The 14,762-nt window shown below is 41.9% G+C and overlaps 2 protein-coding genes across 6 annotated transcripts in view; one reads left to right on the top strand and one right to left on the bottom strand.

Moving 5' to 3' along the window:
* LOC309377682 (glycerol-3-phosphate dehydrogenase 1-like protein) overlaps positions 1 to 7,180 on the bottom strand; it is a 29,692-nt gene extending 22,512 nt beyond the window's left edge. For all 3 annotated transcript variants that reach the window (XM_081925311.1, XM_081925310.1, XM_081925312.1), the window contains exons 1-2: positions 7,073 to 7,180; positions 2,251 to 2,307 (exon numbers count right to left, since the gene is read on the bottom strand). The gene's annotated coding sequence lies outside the window, so the exon portion shown is untranslated. The remainder of the gene's footprint in view (positions 1 to 2,250; positions 2,308 to 7,072) is intronic.
* OSBPL11 (oxysterol binding protein like 11) overlaps positions 1 to 14,762 on the top strand; it is a 45,638-nt gene that overhangs the window by 3,208 nt on the left and 27,668 nt on the right. Inside the window, exon 1 of one of the 3 annotated variants that reach the window (XM_081925019.1) lies at positions 6,948 to 7,020. The exons of 1 other annotated variant lie outside the window; for it this stretch is intronic. In XM_081925019.1, the coding sequence (XP_081781145.1) occupies positions 7,007 to 7,020 (14 nt within the window). In that variant the 5' untranslated portion in view covers positions 6,948 to 7,006. Of the gene's footprint in view, positions 1 to 6,947; positions 7,021 to 11,419; positions 11,574 to 14,762 lie in introns of those variants that run through there. One more of the 3 variants, XM_081925020.1, reaches the window with a different exon arrangement.

Raw genomic sequence — 14,762 nt, 5'->3', positions numbered from 1 at the left:
TCAGCTTTCTTTGAAAGGTAACTTTTATACCAGCTTTGAAGATAACGTTTGCCTTTTTCGGACAAATAATGGTAGTCAGAAATTTTCTTTCACTGTCCAGTTTTGACTTGGAACATCCCAGAAGGGTACAATGCATGAGGGAACGGTAGTTACAAAATAGGAAATAAGCCGTGCAGATAGATCACATAGCAAGTAATGTTTCTTAATCTTGACTTCATACACTGCAGCCCACACACTGCAGCACTAAAGCTTCAAAAACTTTATGAAGTTGTGCTAAACTAGACACATTTCCTTACTTGCTGTACCTTCTTGACTGCAGAACTTTGGTTTCTTTGTAACCTCTGGATTTTTTTATTTATTTTAGATGCTAGAATAGGGGAAGGGGGGAGAGAGTGGTGTAGAGCTAATTTAATTAGGGCTGGGAAGTGTATTTTCATTTGTATAGCACTCAAATCCATCCCAAACTGGGTCTGTAACACAACTACGTGTTTGTTGTTGTTTGATTGCCATCAAATGGAGCCAATAATGTAGAGAGAGAGAGAGATGTATTTTGCTGTCTTGATGATAGGCAGAATGAGGGCTCCTTGCTGTTCAGTCCCATAGGAGTATCACACTCTTAATTTAGGAGCAGGTACGTGGTGTCACATTCTGCATTTATAATCACAGATACATTTTAAAACTAACTGCACTGGGGTGGGAAACGTTTTCAGCCTGAGGGCCACATTCCCTTCCGGGGCCCCAGACTAATGATGAGTGGGGCCAGAGGGGAAAGTGGGCAGAGCAATAAATGTGGATGTTACGTTTGTACAGTAGGCTAGTTTTTTCGCATGCACACATCCTCTGTCCTCCACCCAGGTAAGCAAGAAGCATTATCAGAGTTCAAGGACACATTCATCCAGGAAAAGACACTTCAGAAGGGTGCTAATCAGGGCTGGTGAGGGGTATGGCTCAGGAGGGTGTGTTGCCTGGCCAGATAGGGAGGCTTCGACAGTCATACCGTATTGGCCTGAATATAAGCCTCCCTTTTCCCCCAAATTCCGACCGTGAAAAGTTAAAGTGCATCTTAAGTTTGCGACCTTACAAAAATGGGCTTTTACGATATCACTGTTGAAACAGACATACGATAAAACGGAATGGGTGTGAGTGCCTGCGGAATTTTAAGGGAGCGGCTTATATTCGGGTATTGTCTTTTTTTTCCTCTCCACCCCCCCCCCCAAATATTAAAGGTGCTGCTTATATTCGGGAGTAGCTTATATGCTGGCCAATACGGTATTTAAGTCAGGTTCCCCATACCTGAACCAAATGTGTGCCATTGTGGATATGCACATATCCTTTGTTACTTAAACAAGAAATTTGTTTTTAGACAATACATTACAATGCTTCCAAAGTTTCTCCAGGTATGGTGGGATAGGGAAAGGGGATATTTTTCATGGGCATCTACTGTCACACTAAAAAATGCAGTTGTGGTAGCTACACTGCGGAGGGCTAGTTACAGCTTTTGCCATGTATCTCCTTGAAATGTTACAGAAAGCAGTAAAATCACGACGGGTGATAGAGAGGGGCACAGTGTGGCAATGATAGCTCTACAATACCATATCCAGCTCTTTAAAAAGCCATTGGTTGTGCACAGCCCACATGCTTTGCATTTGTAAGTTTTTTATTTGCAACGAGAAGGGCTATGCATTTACTACTTTAAAAGAATGGACTATGAGAATTTGGGTGTGGAGCTAGGTACACCCTGCTCAGGTGTTATTAAAACCTAGATCTATAACGCATAAGCAGGGATTTTAGGGATGTGTTGCTAGTTCCACCCACTGCCACCCACGTGCTTTTCCTCTCATAGGCTCCCCACATTTCCCAAGGTTCTACATTGCATGTGATCATCAGTGAGCACAGAACACAAGAAATTCCTTGCATCATCAGGCCAAAGACTCATCTAGCCCAGTATCCTGTTCTTTCAGTGGTCAGCCAGGTGTCTGTGGCAAGCCTGCAAACAGGACATGGGTGCATCAGCACTCTTTCTGCTTGTGTTTCCCTGCAGCTGGGGTTTAGAAGCATATAGGAGTTTCACCGCTTCAGATAAGGATGAAGCTGTTATGCTTGTCTCCCCATTAATGTGTTCTGTTTCCAGATATGCATGATACTTGAATAGGGCTGCTTTAATGGTAATTTCCATTATTTTTTAAAAAATAATCTAAATCGTCTTATTTGGACTTGCTTGATCATATGTTGAAAACTAGCTGTACTGACCTTGACAAAGAGATCTTTCAACTGCAAAGGTTCTTAAGGAAATGATGTAGCTTGTGACTGAAAAGCAAAGCGTAACACATTAACATGCTACCTCTTAATATGCTCATCCAGTCCTTTTTCGAGAAATGTAACACACATACTGAAGGCACCAGGCACCAGAAGCTTTGCTCAGAGACCTATAGGTCAGCTGTAGGGCATATGCTAGGGATGGAGGAACTGTTTTCAACCTGAAGGTCGGTGGTGCACAGGGCCAGAAGCAAAACGTGGTGGAGCAATGGTTGTAAATCTTACCTTTGTACAGTAGGTTGCATTCCAATCATGAAAAAATCAGAGCTTTTTGCATACCTACAGCCACACAGCTCTCCATGCATTACAAGCAGGAGACATTGCCAGGGTTAAAGGGCACATTATAGAGAGACAAGTGCGCTTAAGAAAGGTGTGGGGCATGGCCCTATGGGGACATGGGCCACAGGGAGTGTGTCAAGGCTGGACAAAGAGGCATGGAGGGCTACCTGAGGCTTCCCCACCCTTATACTATGCTTTCCACATGGAGGATCCCAGGTTCAATTTATGGGATATTTGGATAGGTAAGGGAAATGCCTTTGAATACCAAATGCCAATACGGTGCAAGGCATGGATAGGGAATATGTTGCACTCCAGTTCTTGTTGGAATCCATTCCCATTGGCCGCAGCCAGCATGTTTGGGAATCAAGGATGATGCAGGTATTCATGCACTCGAGAGCTGTATTATATTTAAAAAATGGATCAAATTAAAAAGTAACAGGCAAAGATAGATCTCTCAGATCTGGATGTCTTTTTCTTTTCAGATTTGGCTAGACTGAAATGCTTGCTACTGAAAGGTGCAAGCGAACCTTATAGGTATGAGATAAGCCATAATTGCTGTCTGTGCTTCTATGACATATCCATTGTAGAGCCCTTAATGAATTACATCTACATTGGATTTGTATGTGATATGATGTGCTGTTTGGCAGCGTTGCAAACAAGTTTACAAAAGTTACTGGCTTGCATGTCCATGCCTGCCTGTCTTAGTTTAGGCACATTGACAGCCAGAAATAAAAGGATACAGACTTTTCTAATGTACTAAAGCTTCTGCAGGTGTGGGAGCACATGAGGAGAAAACAAAATGATAATCTGTTTTTTATTTCTTCCCCATTTTCTTTTGAAATGATAAACAAAGCTCACTTAACCCCACTGTACATAGTTACAACAGATACACATATATGTACCACTCCCCCAATACGCTGCAGAGATATGAAAAAGAATCTCATAGGTTATATAGGAAGTTTCTAGGTTTACATTACAGTGGCCATTTTTTAAGTCCTCTAGGATGGAGGTGAGAAGAGCTCATAAACATTAATGGAGAAATTCAGGATTTTAGTGTAGGTATGATTTGGCAACTGGATGCCCACCCCCTGCTACCCCCCCCCAAAAGCTGAAAACTAATAGTAAAGAGAGGCATTAATTCCCACTCTTTCCCACACAAGTCTTACTTCTGCCCTGGGAGACAATGAAAAAAAGGCAATTGAAAATGGAAAGTGGTCTTGCTTTAGTCCAGCCATTAGAGCTATGTAATCTACATGCCATTTAACAGCTTCCCCCTTATTCTGGTGGCAGCCATCTTTGCTTAGGGAAAAGGCTCCACCCTAAAGACTCGAATCAGGGACTTACTGTGTCTTTCAAGATGATTGACCCTGAACTGATGGATTTAAAGTAGTAATTTAAAAAGTAATATACTCATAAAGGCACAATGCATTTTGACAAAAGAAGGAAGGACCCCTGCAATTTCCTTAAATTTAGAATTCCTTCGAAGAGACAAGGAAAAAACAGATATTATGAGGGAGCACAACAATTATTAAGAAGGGAAACTTGTATATTTCAACCATCTTTGTAATGGATCCGTCTGAAATTTGGCCATATGGTACTCAGTGTATAGATAGATACTCCATGCCAAATTTCAGGCAACTTGGACAAATATTCTGGAATTTATTAATGTTTAGAACATTCCAGTTTTCTCATGATAGATTGCAGATTAGACAGGTTGGTCTAATTTAACTGTGCATGCAGTCTTCTTGTGCCTTTTGTATTTTTAGGCAGGTTCAGATTATTTATTAGTTTAGATGGGAGAAGATAGCCCTCTAAGTAGAATAATAGAATCATAGAATTTTTCAATTGGAAGGGATCACAAGGGTCATCTAGTCCAACCCCCTGCAGCCTTTTGCCTAGCATGGGGCTCAAATCAATGACCTAAGATTAAGTGTCTCATGCTGTACCGACTGAGCTCTCCCAGGGATAATGCACTACAGTTCTGTTTGTCTATGAGGAATGGGAAAGGGACAGATGACAGGACATGTGTAAGATTGCTGGCTGCTTTTTAAATTATCAATATGACTCCCAGATTAAAGAAAAGACTCTTCATTCCTGATGCTGAGTCTTAACAGTGTTGTTATATAGCCACAAATGCTATAATACTCTCTCTGTTCTGGCATTTCATCACATACCAGGTTAGATTATCTTCCCTAAGCCTGTACTTCACAGGTTATGTGGGTGTGAAAGCTAGATGCTGTACACACCAACTTAAGCCATTTCAAACTCTTGATTAAAAAAATCCCTAAATTGTAGGGATCTTCTTTGGCAAGTAAAATGGGAGTGCCAGGAGATTGCACAAAGAAATAGTTAAGTTCTAAACATTCAGTATGTACCAAATATCAAAGGATGTCATCTGTAACTTGACCAGGCGAATACTGTGTGCATGTAACATGATTTTCAACTTTTGTTTCATTTTGAACTTGGGACTAATTTGTCATCCTGTGGCATCATCTTAGATCTGCGGTGTGACTCCATAGTGCCACTATTTTTGGACAGTACTTTTCTACAGAACACTCAGAAACTTCAATGAGCTAAATGAAGTTAGAAGCACATAAGCATGGGTAGTTTAAAAATGTTTGGAAATTCTAGGCACCAACATAACTACATAGCATAACATTTGTCTGTTGGGACAGTAAAAAGAGAAAGGCAATGTTAAGGTCGTTAAGAGTCCTGCTGGGTCACACGGCTAGGCCAGTCAGAAGCTTCTAGGAATGCTGCAAGGAGGACATGAAGGCAATACCTGTTCCCCACTCCTGTTGTATCTATGCCCTCTTGCAACTTGGTATATTGTTTCTAAACCTGGAGGTTCAGTTGCGCTACAGGCAGTAGCTTGGTAATGGGCTGGTCCTCCATGAATCCGTCTAAGCCAGAGGCCATGACCACATCTTGAGAGCGAATTCCAAAGGTTTATATTGTAAACGTTACATGAATAAGTACTTGTTTCTCTCTGTCCGGAACCTACTGCCCATCAATCTCATTGACTTCCCATGTGATCCAGTATTATGAAAGATGGAGAAAGATTTATCTCTCTCCATTTTCTCTCTATCATTAATTATTTGATACATTTCTTGAGTATTCCTCCTTGCCCTTGCTTGTCTTTCTTCCCTAAACTAAAAAGCCCCCAATGCTTTAGTGTTTCTTCTTAGCAAAGCCATTTTTCAGCTCTACACTGTCCATTTTGGGAAATGGGGTGACTACAGCGGTACATGGTTTTCCCAATCTGACTGCACCATAGATTTATATTGGGGCATTATGATACTAAGTGTTGTATTTTCAGACTTTTTCCTAATGATGCCTAGATACTTTGCCTCTTTTACTGCTCCACAGCTGGTGCTATCATTGCACTATCCATCTGAACCCAAATATCTATTTCCCAGTTCAGATCCCATCAGTTAGTGTAAATTTAAAAATGTGATTGTTTGCCCCACTGTGTACAATGTGTATCAACTTGCAGTTTAAGTTGATACTGTTGGATTCTTGCAAACCTGACTCAAAAGTAAAATAGGGAAAGGCAGACTGGGTACATTAGCTCACTTTAGAGTGATTGGGCTACTGGAAATGACTATGGGGTCAAAGAGTATATTTGTATAATACTTACAATGTGCTCTGGACAAAATCACATGTGTGGTTTAACCCTTCATAAGCGGGTGGCACTGTGTCTTTTTTAAGGTTGCAAGTCATGAAAATGAAAATCGGGATACAGTATTGGTTTCCTTAACACAGTTGTTGAATCTTTCCCAGTTTTTAACCCTGTGTTTTTTCATATTAGGGTATTGGACGGTGCATTAGAATTCTATAGGTAGTAATAATTGACCTAATGGAGATTAGACTGTTGAGACTTTGCCAGAGCTTCCATTAAATTGAAAGTGTCTGCTGTTCTGATGAGTAAGGTGGTTTGTTTGCGTAATTTGTTGATGGCTAGTTTTCTCTGATGCTTTCAAAAATCCCAGCCTTTCCTTTCCTCCTTTCCTATTTTATTTTGTATATCTTCCCTCACGTACAATGTTCTGTTCTGATTTTTATTTTGACAAACTCCTCTTGGCTTCCACTTGCGAAAGACATTTGATTCTGACTGGTTCCCCAAGTTCAGTTTGTAGGCACCTCATGTTCCAAATAATAAAGAATTTTTAGTTGTTGAGCTGCTGAGACTGATCTTGTTAGGGCACAGAGCCTGTAGCATATTAGTTTATCTGATGTAGATAGTATCCTACCCAGTGTACTTTAACCTTTGCACCAGTTTCTCATTCTCAGCTGGGAGCTTCAAAATGAGCTTGAACCTATTACCATGACCTGTTTATTTTTTCCATGGTGTTTCTTAAGATGATTGCTTTAACAATCTGACCAAGTGGGCTCTGGCAAACGAAAGCTTATGCCACAATCTGTGTAAGTCTTTAAGGTTCCTTATTCCTTGTTCTTTCTGCTTTAAGACCCTTACCTGGTGATTCTGTGCTGAGCCAGGCATGTTTGCTTTTCCTCTGCTGCCTTTCTTCTGGCCAGCTCTTCAGCTTATTCATTCATGTTGTCCTATGTCTCTGAAAACAGCTCATAATTGGGTAGTGGGCTGGATTGTGACATCAGTAAGTAAGCTGCTAATCACTGGGATACCCTCACCCACCTTTTTCTTATGTTTCCATCTTTTGGATTTATTGGTTGCAGTGCTTCTGTAATGATTTATGGGTGCCCTACTTAAGATCGTACTTCCTGAAAATCAAGTTTCCGTTTAGTTGCTTTAAAGTGACACAGCTAGAACCAATATTGGTATTTTAAAATTAGAGGCTAACTTTTCGCAAATAACTTTGATCTGAATCTTAGCTTCATAAGAAGAAGACAGCTGTCATTACAGGGAGGCTTCCTCCAGGGCTTTAATGTATGGAGTCCAAGTTGTTCATATGAGCTTTTCCAACCCCTTTTCATGCTACCGTGTGTGCTTTTACATTACCTAACATTCCTTTTGTCTGTCTGTCTGTCTGTCTGTCTGTCTCTGTCTCTCTCTCTCTCTCTCTCTCTCTCTCTCCATTTAACTCCCCTGTTCTATTTTTATGTCTGTGTTCCTTCAGACTTGCCCTTCCAAAGCAGTGACCTCTCCTCCTTTCATGTCTCTGAGTATTTACATCTTTCTACCATTCCAAGTCTCCACAGAAACACTATTTCTTACTGCATTGTACTAAATTCATGAGAACCTTTTTGGGTTAGTGGGGTATAAACTTTAATAAATTGACTTTTGTGTTCAACCATGTGAATATATATATATTTTCTGACAAGGCTGCAGCCTGCTTTAAGTAGCAAAACAAGGGGAACTGTCTGTGAAGCATGATGTGAATGTACACTGCCATGTAAATAATGAGTAATGCACACCTGCAGATGAGGACCCCCTGAGATTTGTAATGCTCTGACAGAGTTGCTGGGATGACCTTTGGGGCTTGAAAATCTGAACTGATAGACAAGATCTGTCACACAGGCATCTGATCAGACAGCCATGAGTTAGCCGAAAAGATTGCGCAGTGTTGTTTGTTTGTCTTTTGGACTTGCCTGCACTAGGGAAACAGCATTGTTACTGACCTGCTTACTTGGTGGATTCAGACACCTGTTCTAGAGATGAGAAATCCTTGGTGCTGTCTCCTCCAGTATGGACTCAGCAACAAGTACTGTACATGGACGACCCACTTCCCAAAGGCAAGAGACTGAGGCTGAATAGTGAACATCAGTTGCACTTAGAGCCAGATCCTATGCATTTTTACTTTAAAAGTAAATGTCTTTCAGACTGCAGCCTTGGACTAAATAGTGATTAGTGAGGCACTCTCAGCCACTCAGTGCTGCGGAAATTGGCTGTTGCTCCTGGAGGAAATTTGTAGCTGCCTTGGGTTCTTCTTGGGAAGAAAGGCAGGATATAAATATAAGAAATAAATAGAAGATCCAAACTACTAGCGAGCAAGTAAGTAAGTAAGTGGGTGATCTAGCTTCATGATTTTGGAAGCTCATGGGCGTTTGGAATTATGGTTGAAGCCAACCTTTAAGTTACTGTGGTGCTGAACTACAATTCTCTTAGAAATTATACCCAGTAATGGTAACTATAAATGCCGCACATTGTCTTCATGGGTTACCCTGAGCATTGTCCAATTTGTTCTCATCACTCTGAAAAAACCGAGTCTTACCACCTTGTGGTCTCGTACAATACACCTTCTTTATTTCCTTTTCTACTTTCAACCAAATAAAAATAACAAAAATGTGCATATTTATTTGAGCAAGTGGCTTTGGACCCTGCAGAAAGCCCCAGCACACTTGAAGGGTGCCCTAAACAACCCAACTCTCCAGATAATGAGGACACCTTATTAATTAGTTAGTTAGTTAGTTAGTTAAATGTATGTACCACCTTTATCTTCCAAGAAGCTCAAGATGATGTACATAGCTCTCCTCCTCCACATTTCAGCCTCACAACAACCTTGTGACGTAGGTTATGATAAGTGATGGAGACTGGCCTAAGGTCACACAGCGAGCTTCAGGGCTGAGTGGGGATTTGAACCCTGGAGTCCCAAGTCATAGTCCAATACTCTTACACCTCACTGACTCTCTTGGAGCCCCTGATGAGCTGCTGCACCACATGTAAAATGGACCCAGGCTCTTTCCCCTTCATGCCGAACTCCCATGAACTAAGATGAAGGCAAGCCCTGTGGTAGTTAATGAATTGACAAAGGAGTGATTGCAAGGTAGCTTCAGAAGGACAAGCCTACTCAAGAGGAGGAGGCATCAGCTGTATCATGCAGTCAGCTGCTGATTAGGAAGGAGTTTATCTATCTGTACTAGCATCTCAATCTCTGACTGACCTTTGCTGGTACAACAGCTCCCAAGATCTCTCTTTCTCTATGTACTTTGTCTTGGCTCCTGTTGGTCAACAACTCCAGCTCATGTGCCTGACCTTGACTGGACTCACCTCTGTTCTGGGAGTTGCCTTTGTGCTGGTTCCCTGTGCCATAGTTCCAACTGTGGGATGCAAACAAATTGGTTGGGCCCATTTATAAGATGTGGAAAATTCCACTCCTTCTCTTCCATGTCTTAAGTGCTTAGGATTTCAACAGAATAGTTTCATGGGGGATGGGTGTGTTTCTCTTTAACCTTCCCATATGCCTGGAGAACATTGTTTAACAACACGCAAAGTCCTAGTCTCCAAGAGAAGGTGACAGCATCCTGTTTCTTGAAGAAGAACTTTTAGGAACTGAAGGGCTAAGAGCTGACCTGGAGTATCATCCTTAGAATTCATTCTTGTTATTGAGCATCAGTTTAGCTTTATCACTAGCTGGCATTCTTTTCAGTCTCTCTGCAGGAACTACATTTGAATAATCTCTTCTGAATGTGAAATGTGTTTCCTTAGTACAACTTCAGATTTTCAGCTTTTGAAAAATATGGCCACACGGTACAATTGAAAGTAGAAAAAGGGCTGCTTCACACATTAGTAGTGAAATCCTGTCTATACTTAACTTAGAACTAAGTTCCACTGAGTTGCTCCCAAGTAAACATGCATAAGACAGCAGCCTAAATGTTCTGTGTACACACACAAAAATGTGGTGTGTGCACTAGAAAGGTGAAACTGTCTGTTCTTTTCCACTGCCTATACACATGGTAATAAATGTTCATCTGCCACACATAAAGCCATTTCCGACCCTGGAGAGGAGAGGGGGTTGCGGTCTAGCCCCTCCCCCCCCAAGCGCGGGGGCTGACCTTGGCCCCCGCGAGAATTGGGGGAATCCCTGGGCGTGCTCGTGACCCTGCCCGCCTATCGGCGGGCCGGGGGGAGGCGTGGCTTAAGGTATTTTAAGCCGGGCACGCCCAGGGTCCGCCCTCTTCACTCCCGACCAGCTGAGAGGTTTTCCCATCCCACCCACCCTTAGACGCTTAGGCAGCCGTAGGTCGTCATGACCTTGCTATGGACTTCGGTTGGTCGCCGCAAGGGGCCTGGTAGGAATTTTTCCAAGTTGGCGATCTTCGACCAGTTGGTTTTTTCGCCTACCTCATAGCAAACGTCACAACTTTCCCTGTATTGGCGGTTAGGCATTGGCTGGGGTTCTATTGTTATGCAAATGGATGGGGGGGAAGGAACGCCATCACCTTCCCCGAGGAAATTGGGTAGTCCGGTAGAGGACTCCGAGGGGCGTTGTCTTGTCCGAAACCTAGCTAGGTAAGGGCCCCCGGCACGCCCCAAGCGGTGACACCCGTGGGATCCTAGTTGGCGTACTTCAACAGGGGCCTCCCACGGTTTGTGTTAACCCTTCCTGGACATCATGCCGGGTAGCGGATAGAGGCCAATGCCTAGGGCCAATACCTTCAATTCTATAATCAATAAAGTTGTGGCCATTTCATGCCCATTAAACTTAAACATCGTGTCCTGTGTCTTTCTTTCTGGTGGGAGGGGTTTTGACACGCAATATGTGCTGCAGCCTTTGGAGTTGCCAGGTCTGAGAGGTTTCATTCCCTGAGCTGCAGGCATGTACTGATATTGTGTGTGATATGTTTCAGGGGTGAATGCTGTAACTGATTTCTAGTTCAGATCAAGTCCTGAAACTGCTGCTTCATTGAGCCATTTTGAAGTGGCCTTCGGTTATCTCAACAGTTCACGCTGCTCAGTTCAGAATTTAAAACATGCCTTAGATAGCAAGTCAGTGAGGGTTGTTGACTGTTGTGCCAAAGTAAGTGGAAGCATACAAGACTCTTAACTTGGTCATGAGGATGTAGACGCATGCTTCTCATCTACAGACACTAACTAACCCATTCTGGGCAGGGCAGGAGGAGTTGGATATGTAAAAGGGGCTAGAAACAGACCTTCAGCACTAAGGCTTACAACCTCTGCTTAAAAACATGTTTCACTTTCTAGCTGAGAGGAAATGAGCCTTTGTTTATGGGCTTGTTCTGTTTTTCTATGCTTTTTCTTCAAAGACCCTTCAAAGGTAGGTTTCAGAGACTGATAGGAGAGCTACTTTCTAAGTGGTGCACGTTGGCCAGAAATGTGAGCGATTTGTTTCAGAACTGCAAATTGATTGTGAACTGTTTGCTTGTTCTAGGCTTCTCAGCAGTGAGTAGGGAGTGTAGCTCCTCATTTTAAGCACTTTAATTTCAGAGAGAGAGCTAGTTCACATGATTTGATTTTGATGCAGGCTAAGCAGCAGGGTTTAGCAACTGGAACTGCCACAAATAAGTAGTTTTGTGTTGCAAAATCTTGGTGTTGTGGGCTCTGTTCCTTATCCTCACAGTGCTCTGTAGAGGATCTAATACTGCATTTCCTGCCTGTGATATAAATAAGTTGTACTGTTTTAGAACAGAGCTGTTTTGTAAGGTTCATTGCATTAGATCAATGGGTTTTAAAATGTGAGATATGGACAGTTGCCAAGGGAAGCACGAAAGTTTCCCTGATCTCTTCTTCTCGCACCCCTGACTGTTCCTCTCTCAGGACCAGTGGCAGAGTTATCTCATGCCCTCATCTCTCCCAGTTAGGTGCAAGTCCTCCCCACTCTTCACACTAAGCTTGGGGCATCAGCACAGCAAAGCAGCTTGTTTTTTCCCCATTATAAGTTTGGTTTTCTACAGATAGATAAGCATCACCCGGGCCAGTGGGCTGTGCTCCTTTCCTTTTCTGGAGCTTCAGTCCACTTTTCTTGGACCTGAAGTAAACAACCTATCTTGTTTTTGCCTGTTACAGTTGGGGATGCTTAAAGGACAGCTTGCCAGTCTTGAGATTTTTCTTACGGCAGTTTTTGAAAATCTGTTTTAGACTGGCCAAGTCTTATTTGCTTGTGGTTACTGCCTGTTTTGTACTCCTCTCCCCTCCTGCAGGGGCAAGTTAACAGGAAAAGGGGTGGGATGAGTGTTTTGGTGAGTGCAGGAAGTACCCTCTTGTCCCTACGTGACCTCATGAAAAAAACAATAGGTGGTGTGGGGGGCATTACACATTTGCTGAGATTTTGTGGTGTTGTGTTTACAGGGTAAGCAGAGACTCTTGTGTTTCCCAACACTTCAGGGAGGCAGCAGTGCATTAACTCTTTTAAGTGGTTCTTAAGCTAAATGTTTCTCCTGTAGATGCTGGACAAAAATGACTTTCTTTTCTTCAGATAGTGGGTATTTAACTAAGAAGTGCTCTTGAACAGTAGCACGGAATGATTTGTATTGTGAATGTCAATCAGGATAGTGCTACTTCTTGCTTGCATTTAAAACCAAAGTTTGGGACACATTAACATTCCTGGAGGTGACTTTCATAGCTAGTGCATTTTCTTCTGATACATACTGTTGTTTGCCTACCTTGCTGGTACATAATTACGGTAAATTAATATAGTATTAGCAAAAGTAATGCTTTTGCTGAACCAGAGGAAGCTGGAACATAATGGGTAACGTTCAACTAACCTTTCCCGTCAAGGATTTCTTCTTGCACATTGGGACCTTCTCCCCTTTCCCCCTCCCACACTGTATGCCTTGTACCCTCCTTAAATTTTTCAGGAGTGTTCATGGAACAAATGGAACCCATGGAACAAATCTAGGGGGTGCATGGGAGAAGGTTCCATTGTGCAATTAGAAATCCTTGCACTGATGTAAGGATTAAATGTAGTGCCATGTTGGATAGAATCTCTTGTGTCCCGTGTCATTTGGGTTGATTGCAGACAGACAGACAGACAGACAGAGATGCTGTTACAAGTTCAGCTCATTTACTGTGATCAGCAGCCAATCACTCAGCAAAGAATATATGGTTATTTTTTTATTTTATTTTTTGTTAGACCTTGATGGCTAGAAATATTTCCTCTAGCCTTTTGGAAAGAGACTTTCTTCAGCAAGTGGGAAGGGCAAAGAAAGAATCTGGTGAAAAACGCCAGAGACAACAATGGAATGAAGCTTTTTGTCATATACAAGGGCCTAATGGACAAGAGTAATGTGTATTTTTATCACACACACACACACACACACACACACAAACTCATTGCCAACTCATTGAAAACCATAGAGGTGTACAACAGAATCATGAAAACACTGTAAAATTATAAAGATAACAAAATATGGAAGGAATGACCAACACTTGGTCAAAATTATTCTCTAAAAGTTTTTGACAAAAGTGTTTTCAGTAGGCAACAAAACTGGTGGCTGTCTGATTTCAATAAAAGTATTGTTCCAAATTACTAGTCTCACTACTCCAGAAGGAAAAACCAGGCTGCAGAATTCTATATTAGCTGCAGTTTCCAAATCAGCCTCATGGGTAGCCCATGCATTCCAATAGTCCAATTCACCAGTTACCAAAGCTTCAACTGGGATACCAAGAGACTTTTTTTGTATTTTCCCTAATGCTTGCACCACTATGGCCGATCTATGTCTATATGTAAAATGGTCAATTTCATTGACTAAATCATCAAAACTAACATGATTAAATCTTAATATGCTGTTCTAGAATTATTATGTAGTAAAAGAGAAAAGATGGTCAAAGGAATATCTATCTTTCTCCACGTTGCAACATGCATTTTATAGGAGCCAGATTTTAATACCATAGCCACCTGATTTATGATATACATGCCTGATTACTCTGCTGAGGCAGTCACTGATTCACGCACTCATTCATCTTTACTATATTTTCTGTCTGTAACTCGTCAATTTTTTCATCATGGATTTGGCTTAATTCTTTTGTTGCCATAGTTTCTGTTAAAAGAGTCAAGCCTCTGAACTACAACTTGCGGCAATTCACCTTTACAAATTGTGGCAAGGTAGTTCTATGTTGATGTAATTTGAGAAAAAGTACTAGACACCACGTTCTGTGCCATCCAACACTTTAAAAATATTGGCAGTTTGCGCCAGTATAAGATGTGTTGCTCTTTCTCACCCTTGAATTGAGTAACGTTTCTGATTCTTTTATGCTATTTCAATTATTCACACACCCTGTGTCTGCAGTTCTAAAGGAAGGCACTTTGATGTAGGATTCTAAATGAAAAATAGGTCATTATATTTAGTAAATGCTTCAGTTCAGCTTGCATCTAGGGCAGGTTCTGTGTTTTGCTCATGAAATAGGCACCCAGCAGTGCTGACTTACTTAGTAAGGCTGTGCCTAGTAGAATATCGCTGTGCCCTTAGCTGTATGGGATATGCTGATTTTGGATTTTTATAGGTCT

This window comes from Podarcis melisellensis (genome assembly GCF_964234715.1).
Source record: "Podarcis melisellensis genome assembly, chromosome: 1".
In the NCBI taxonomy this organism is placed as follows: Eukaryota; Metazoa; Chordata; class Lepidosauria; order Squamata; family Lacertidae; genus Podarcis; species Podarcis melisellensis.
This window is presented reverse-complemented; position numbering and strand designations above follow the sequence as displayed.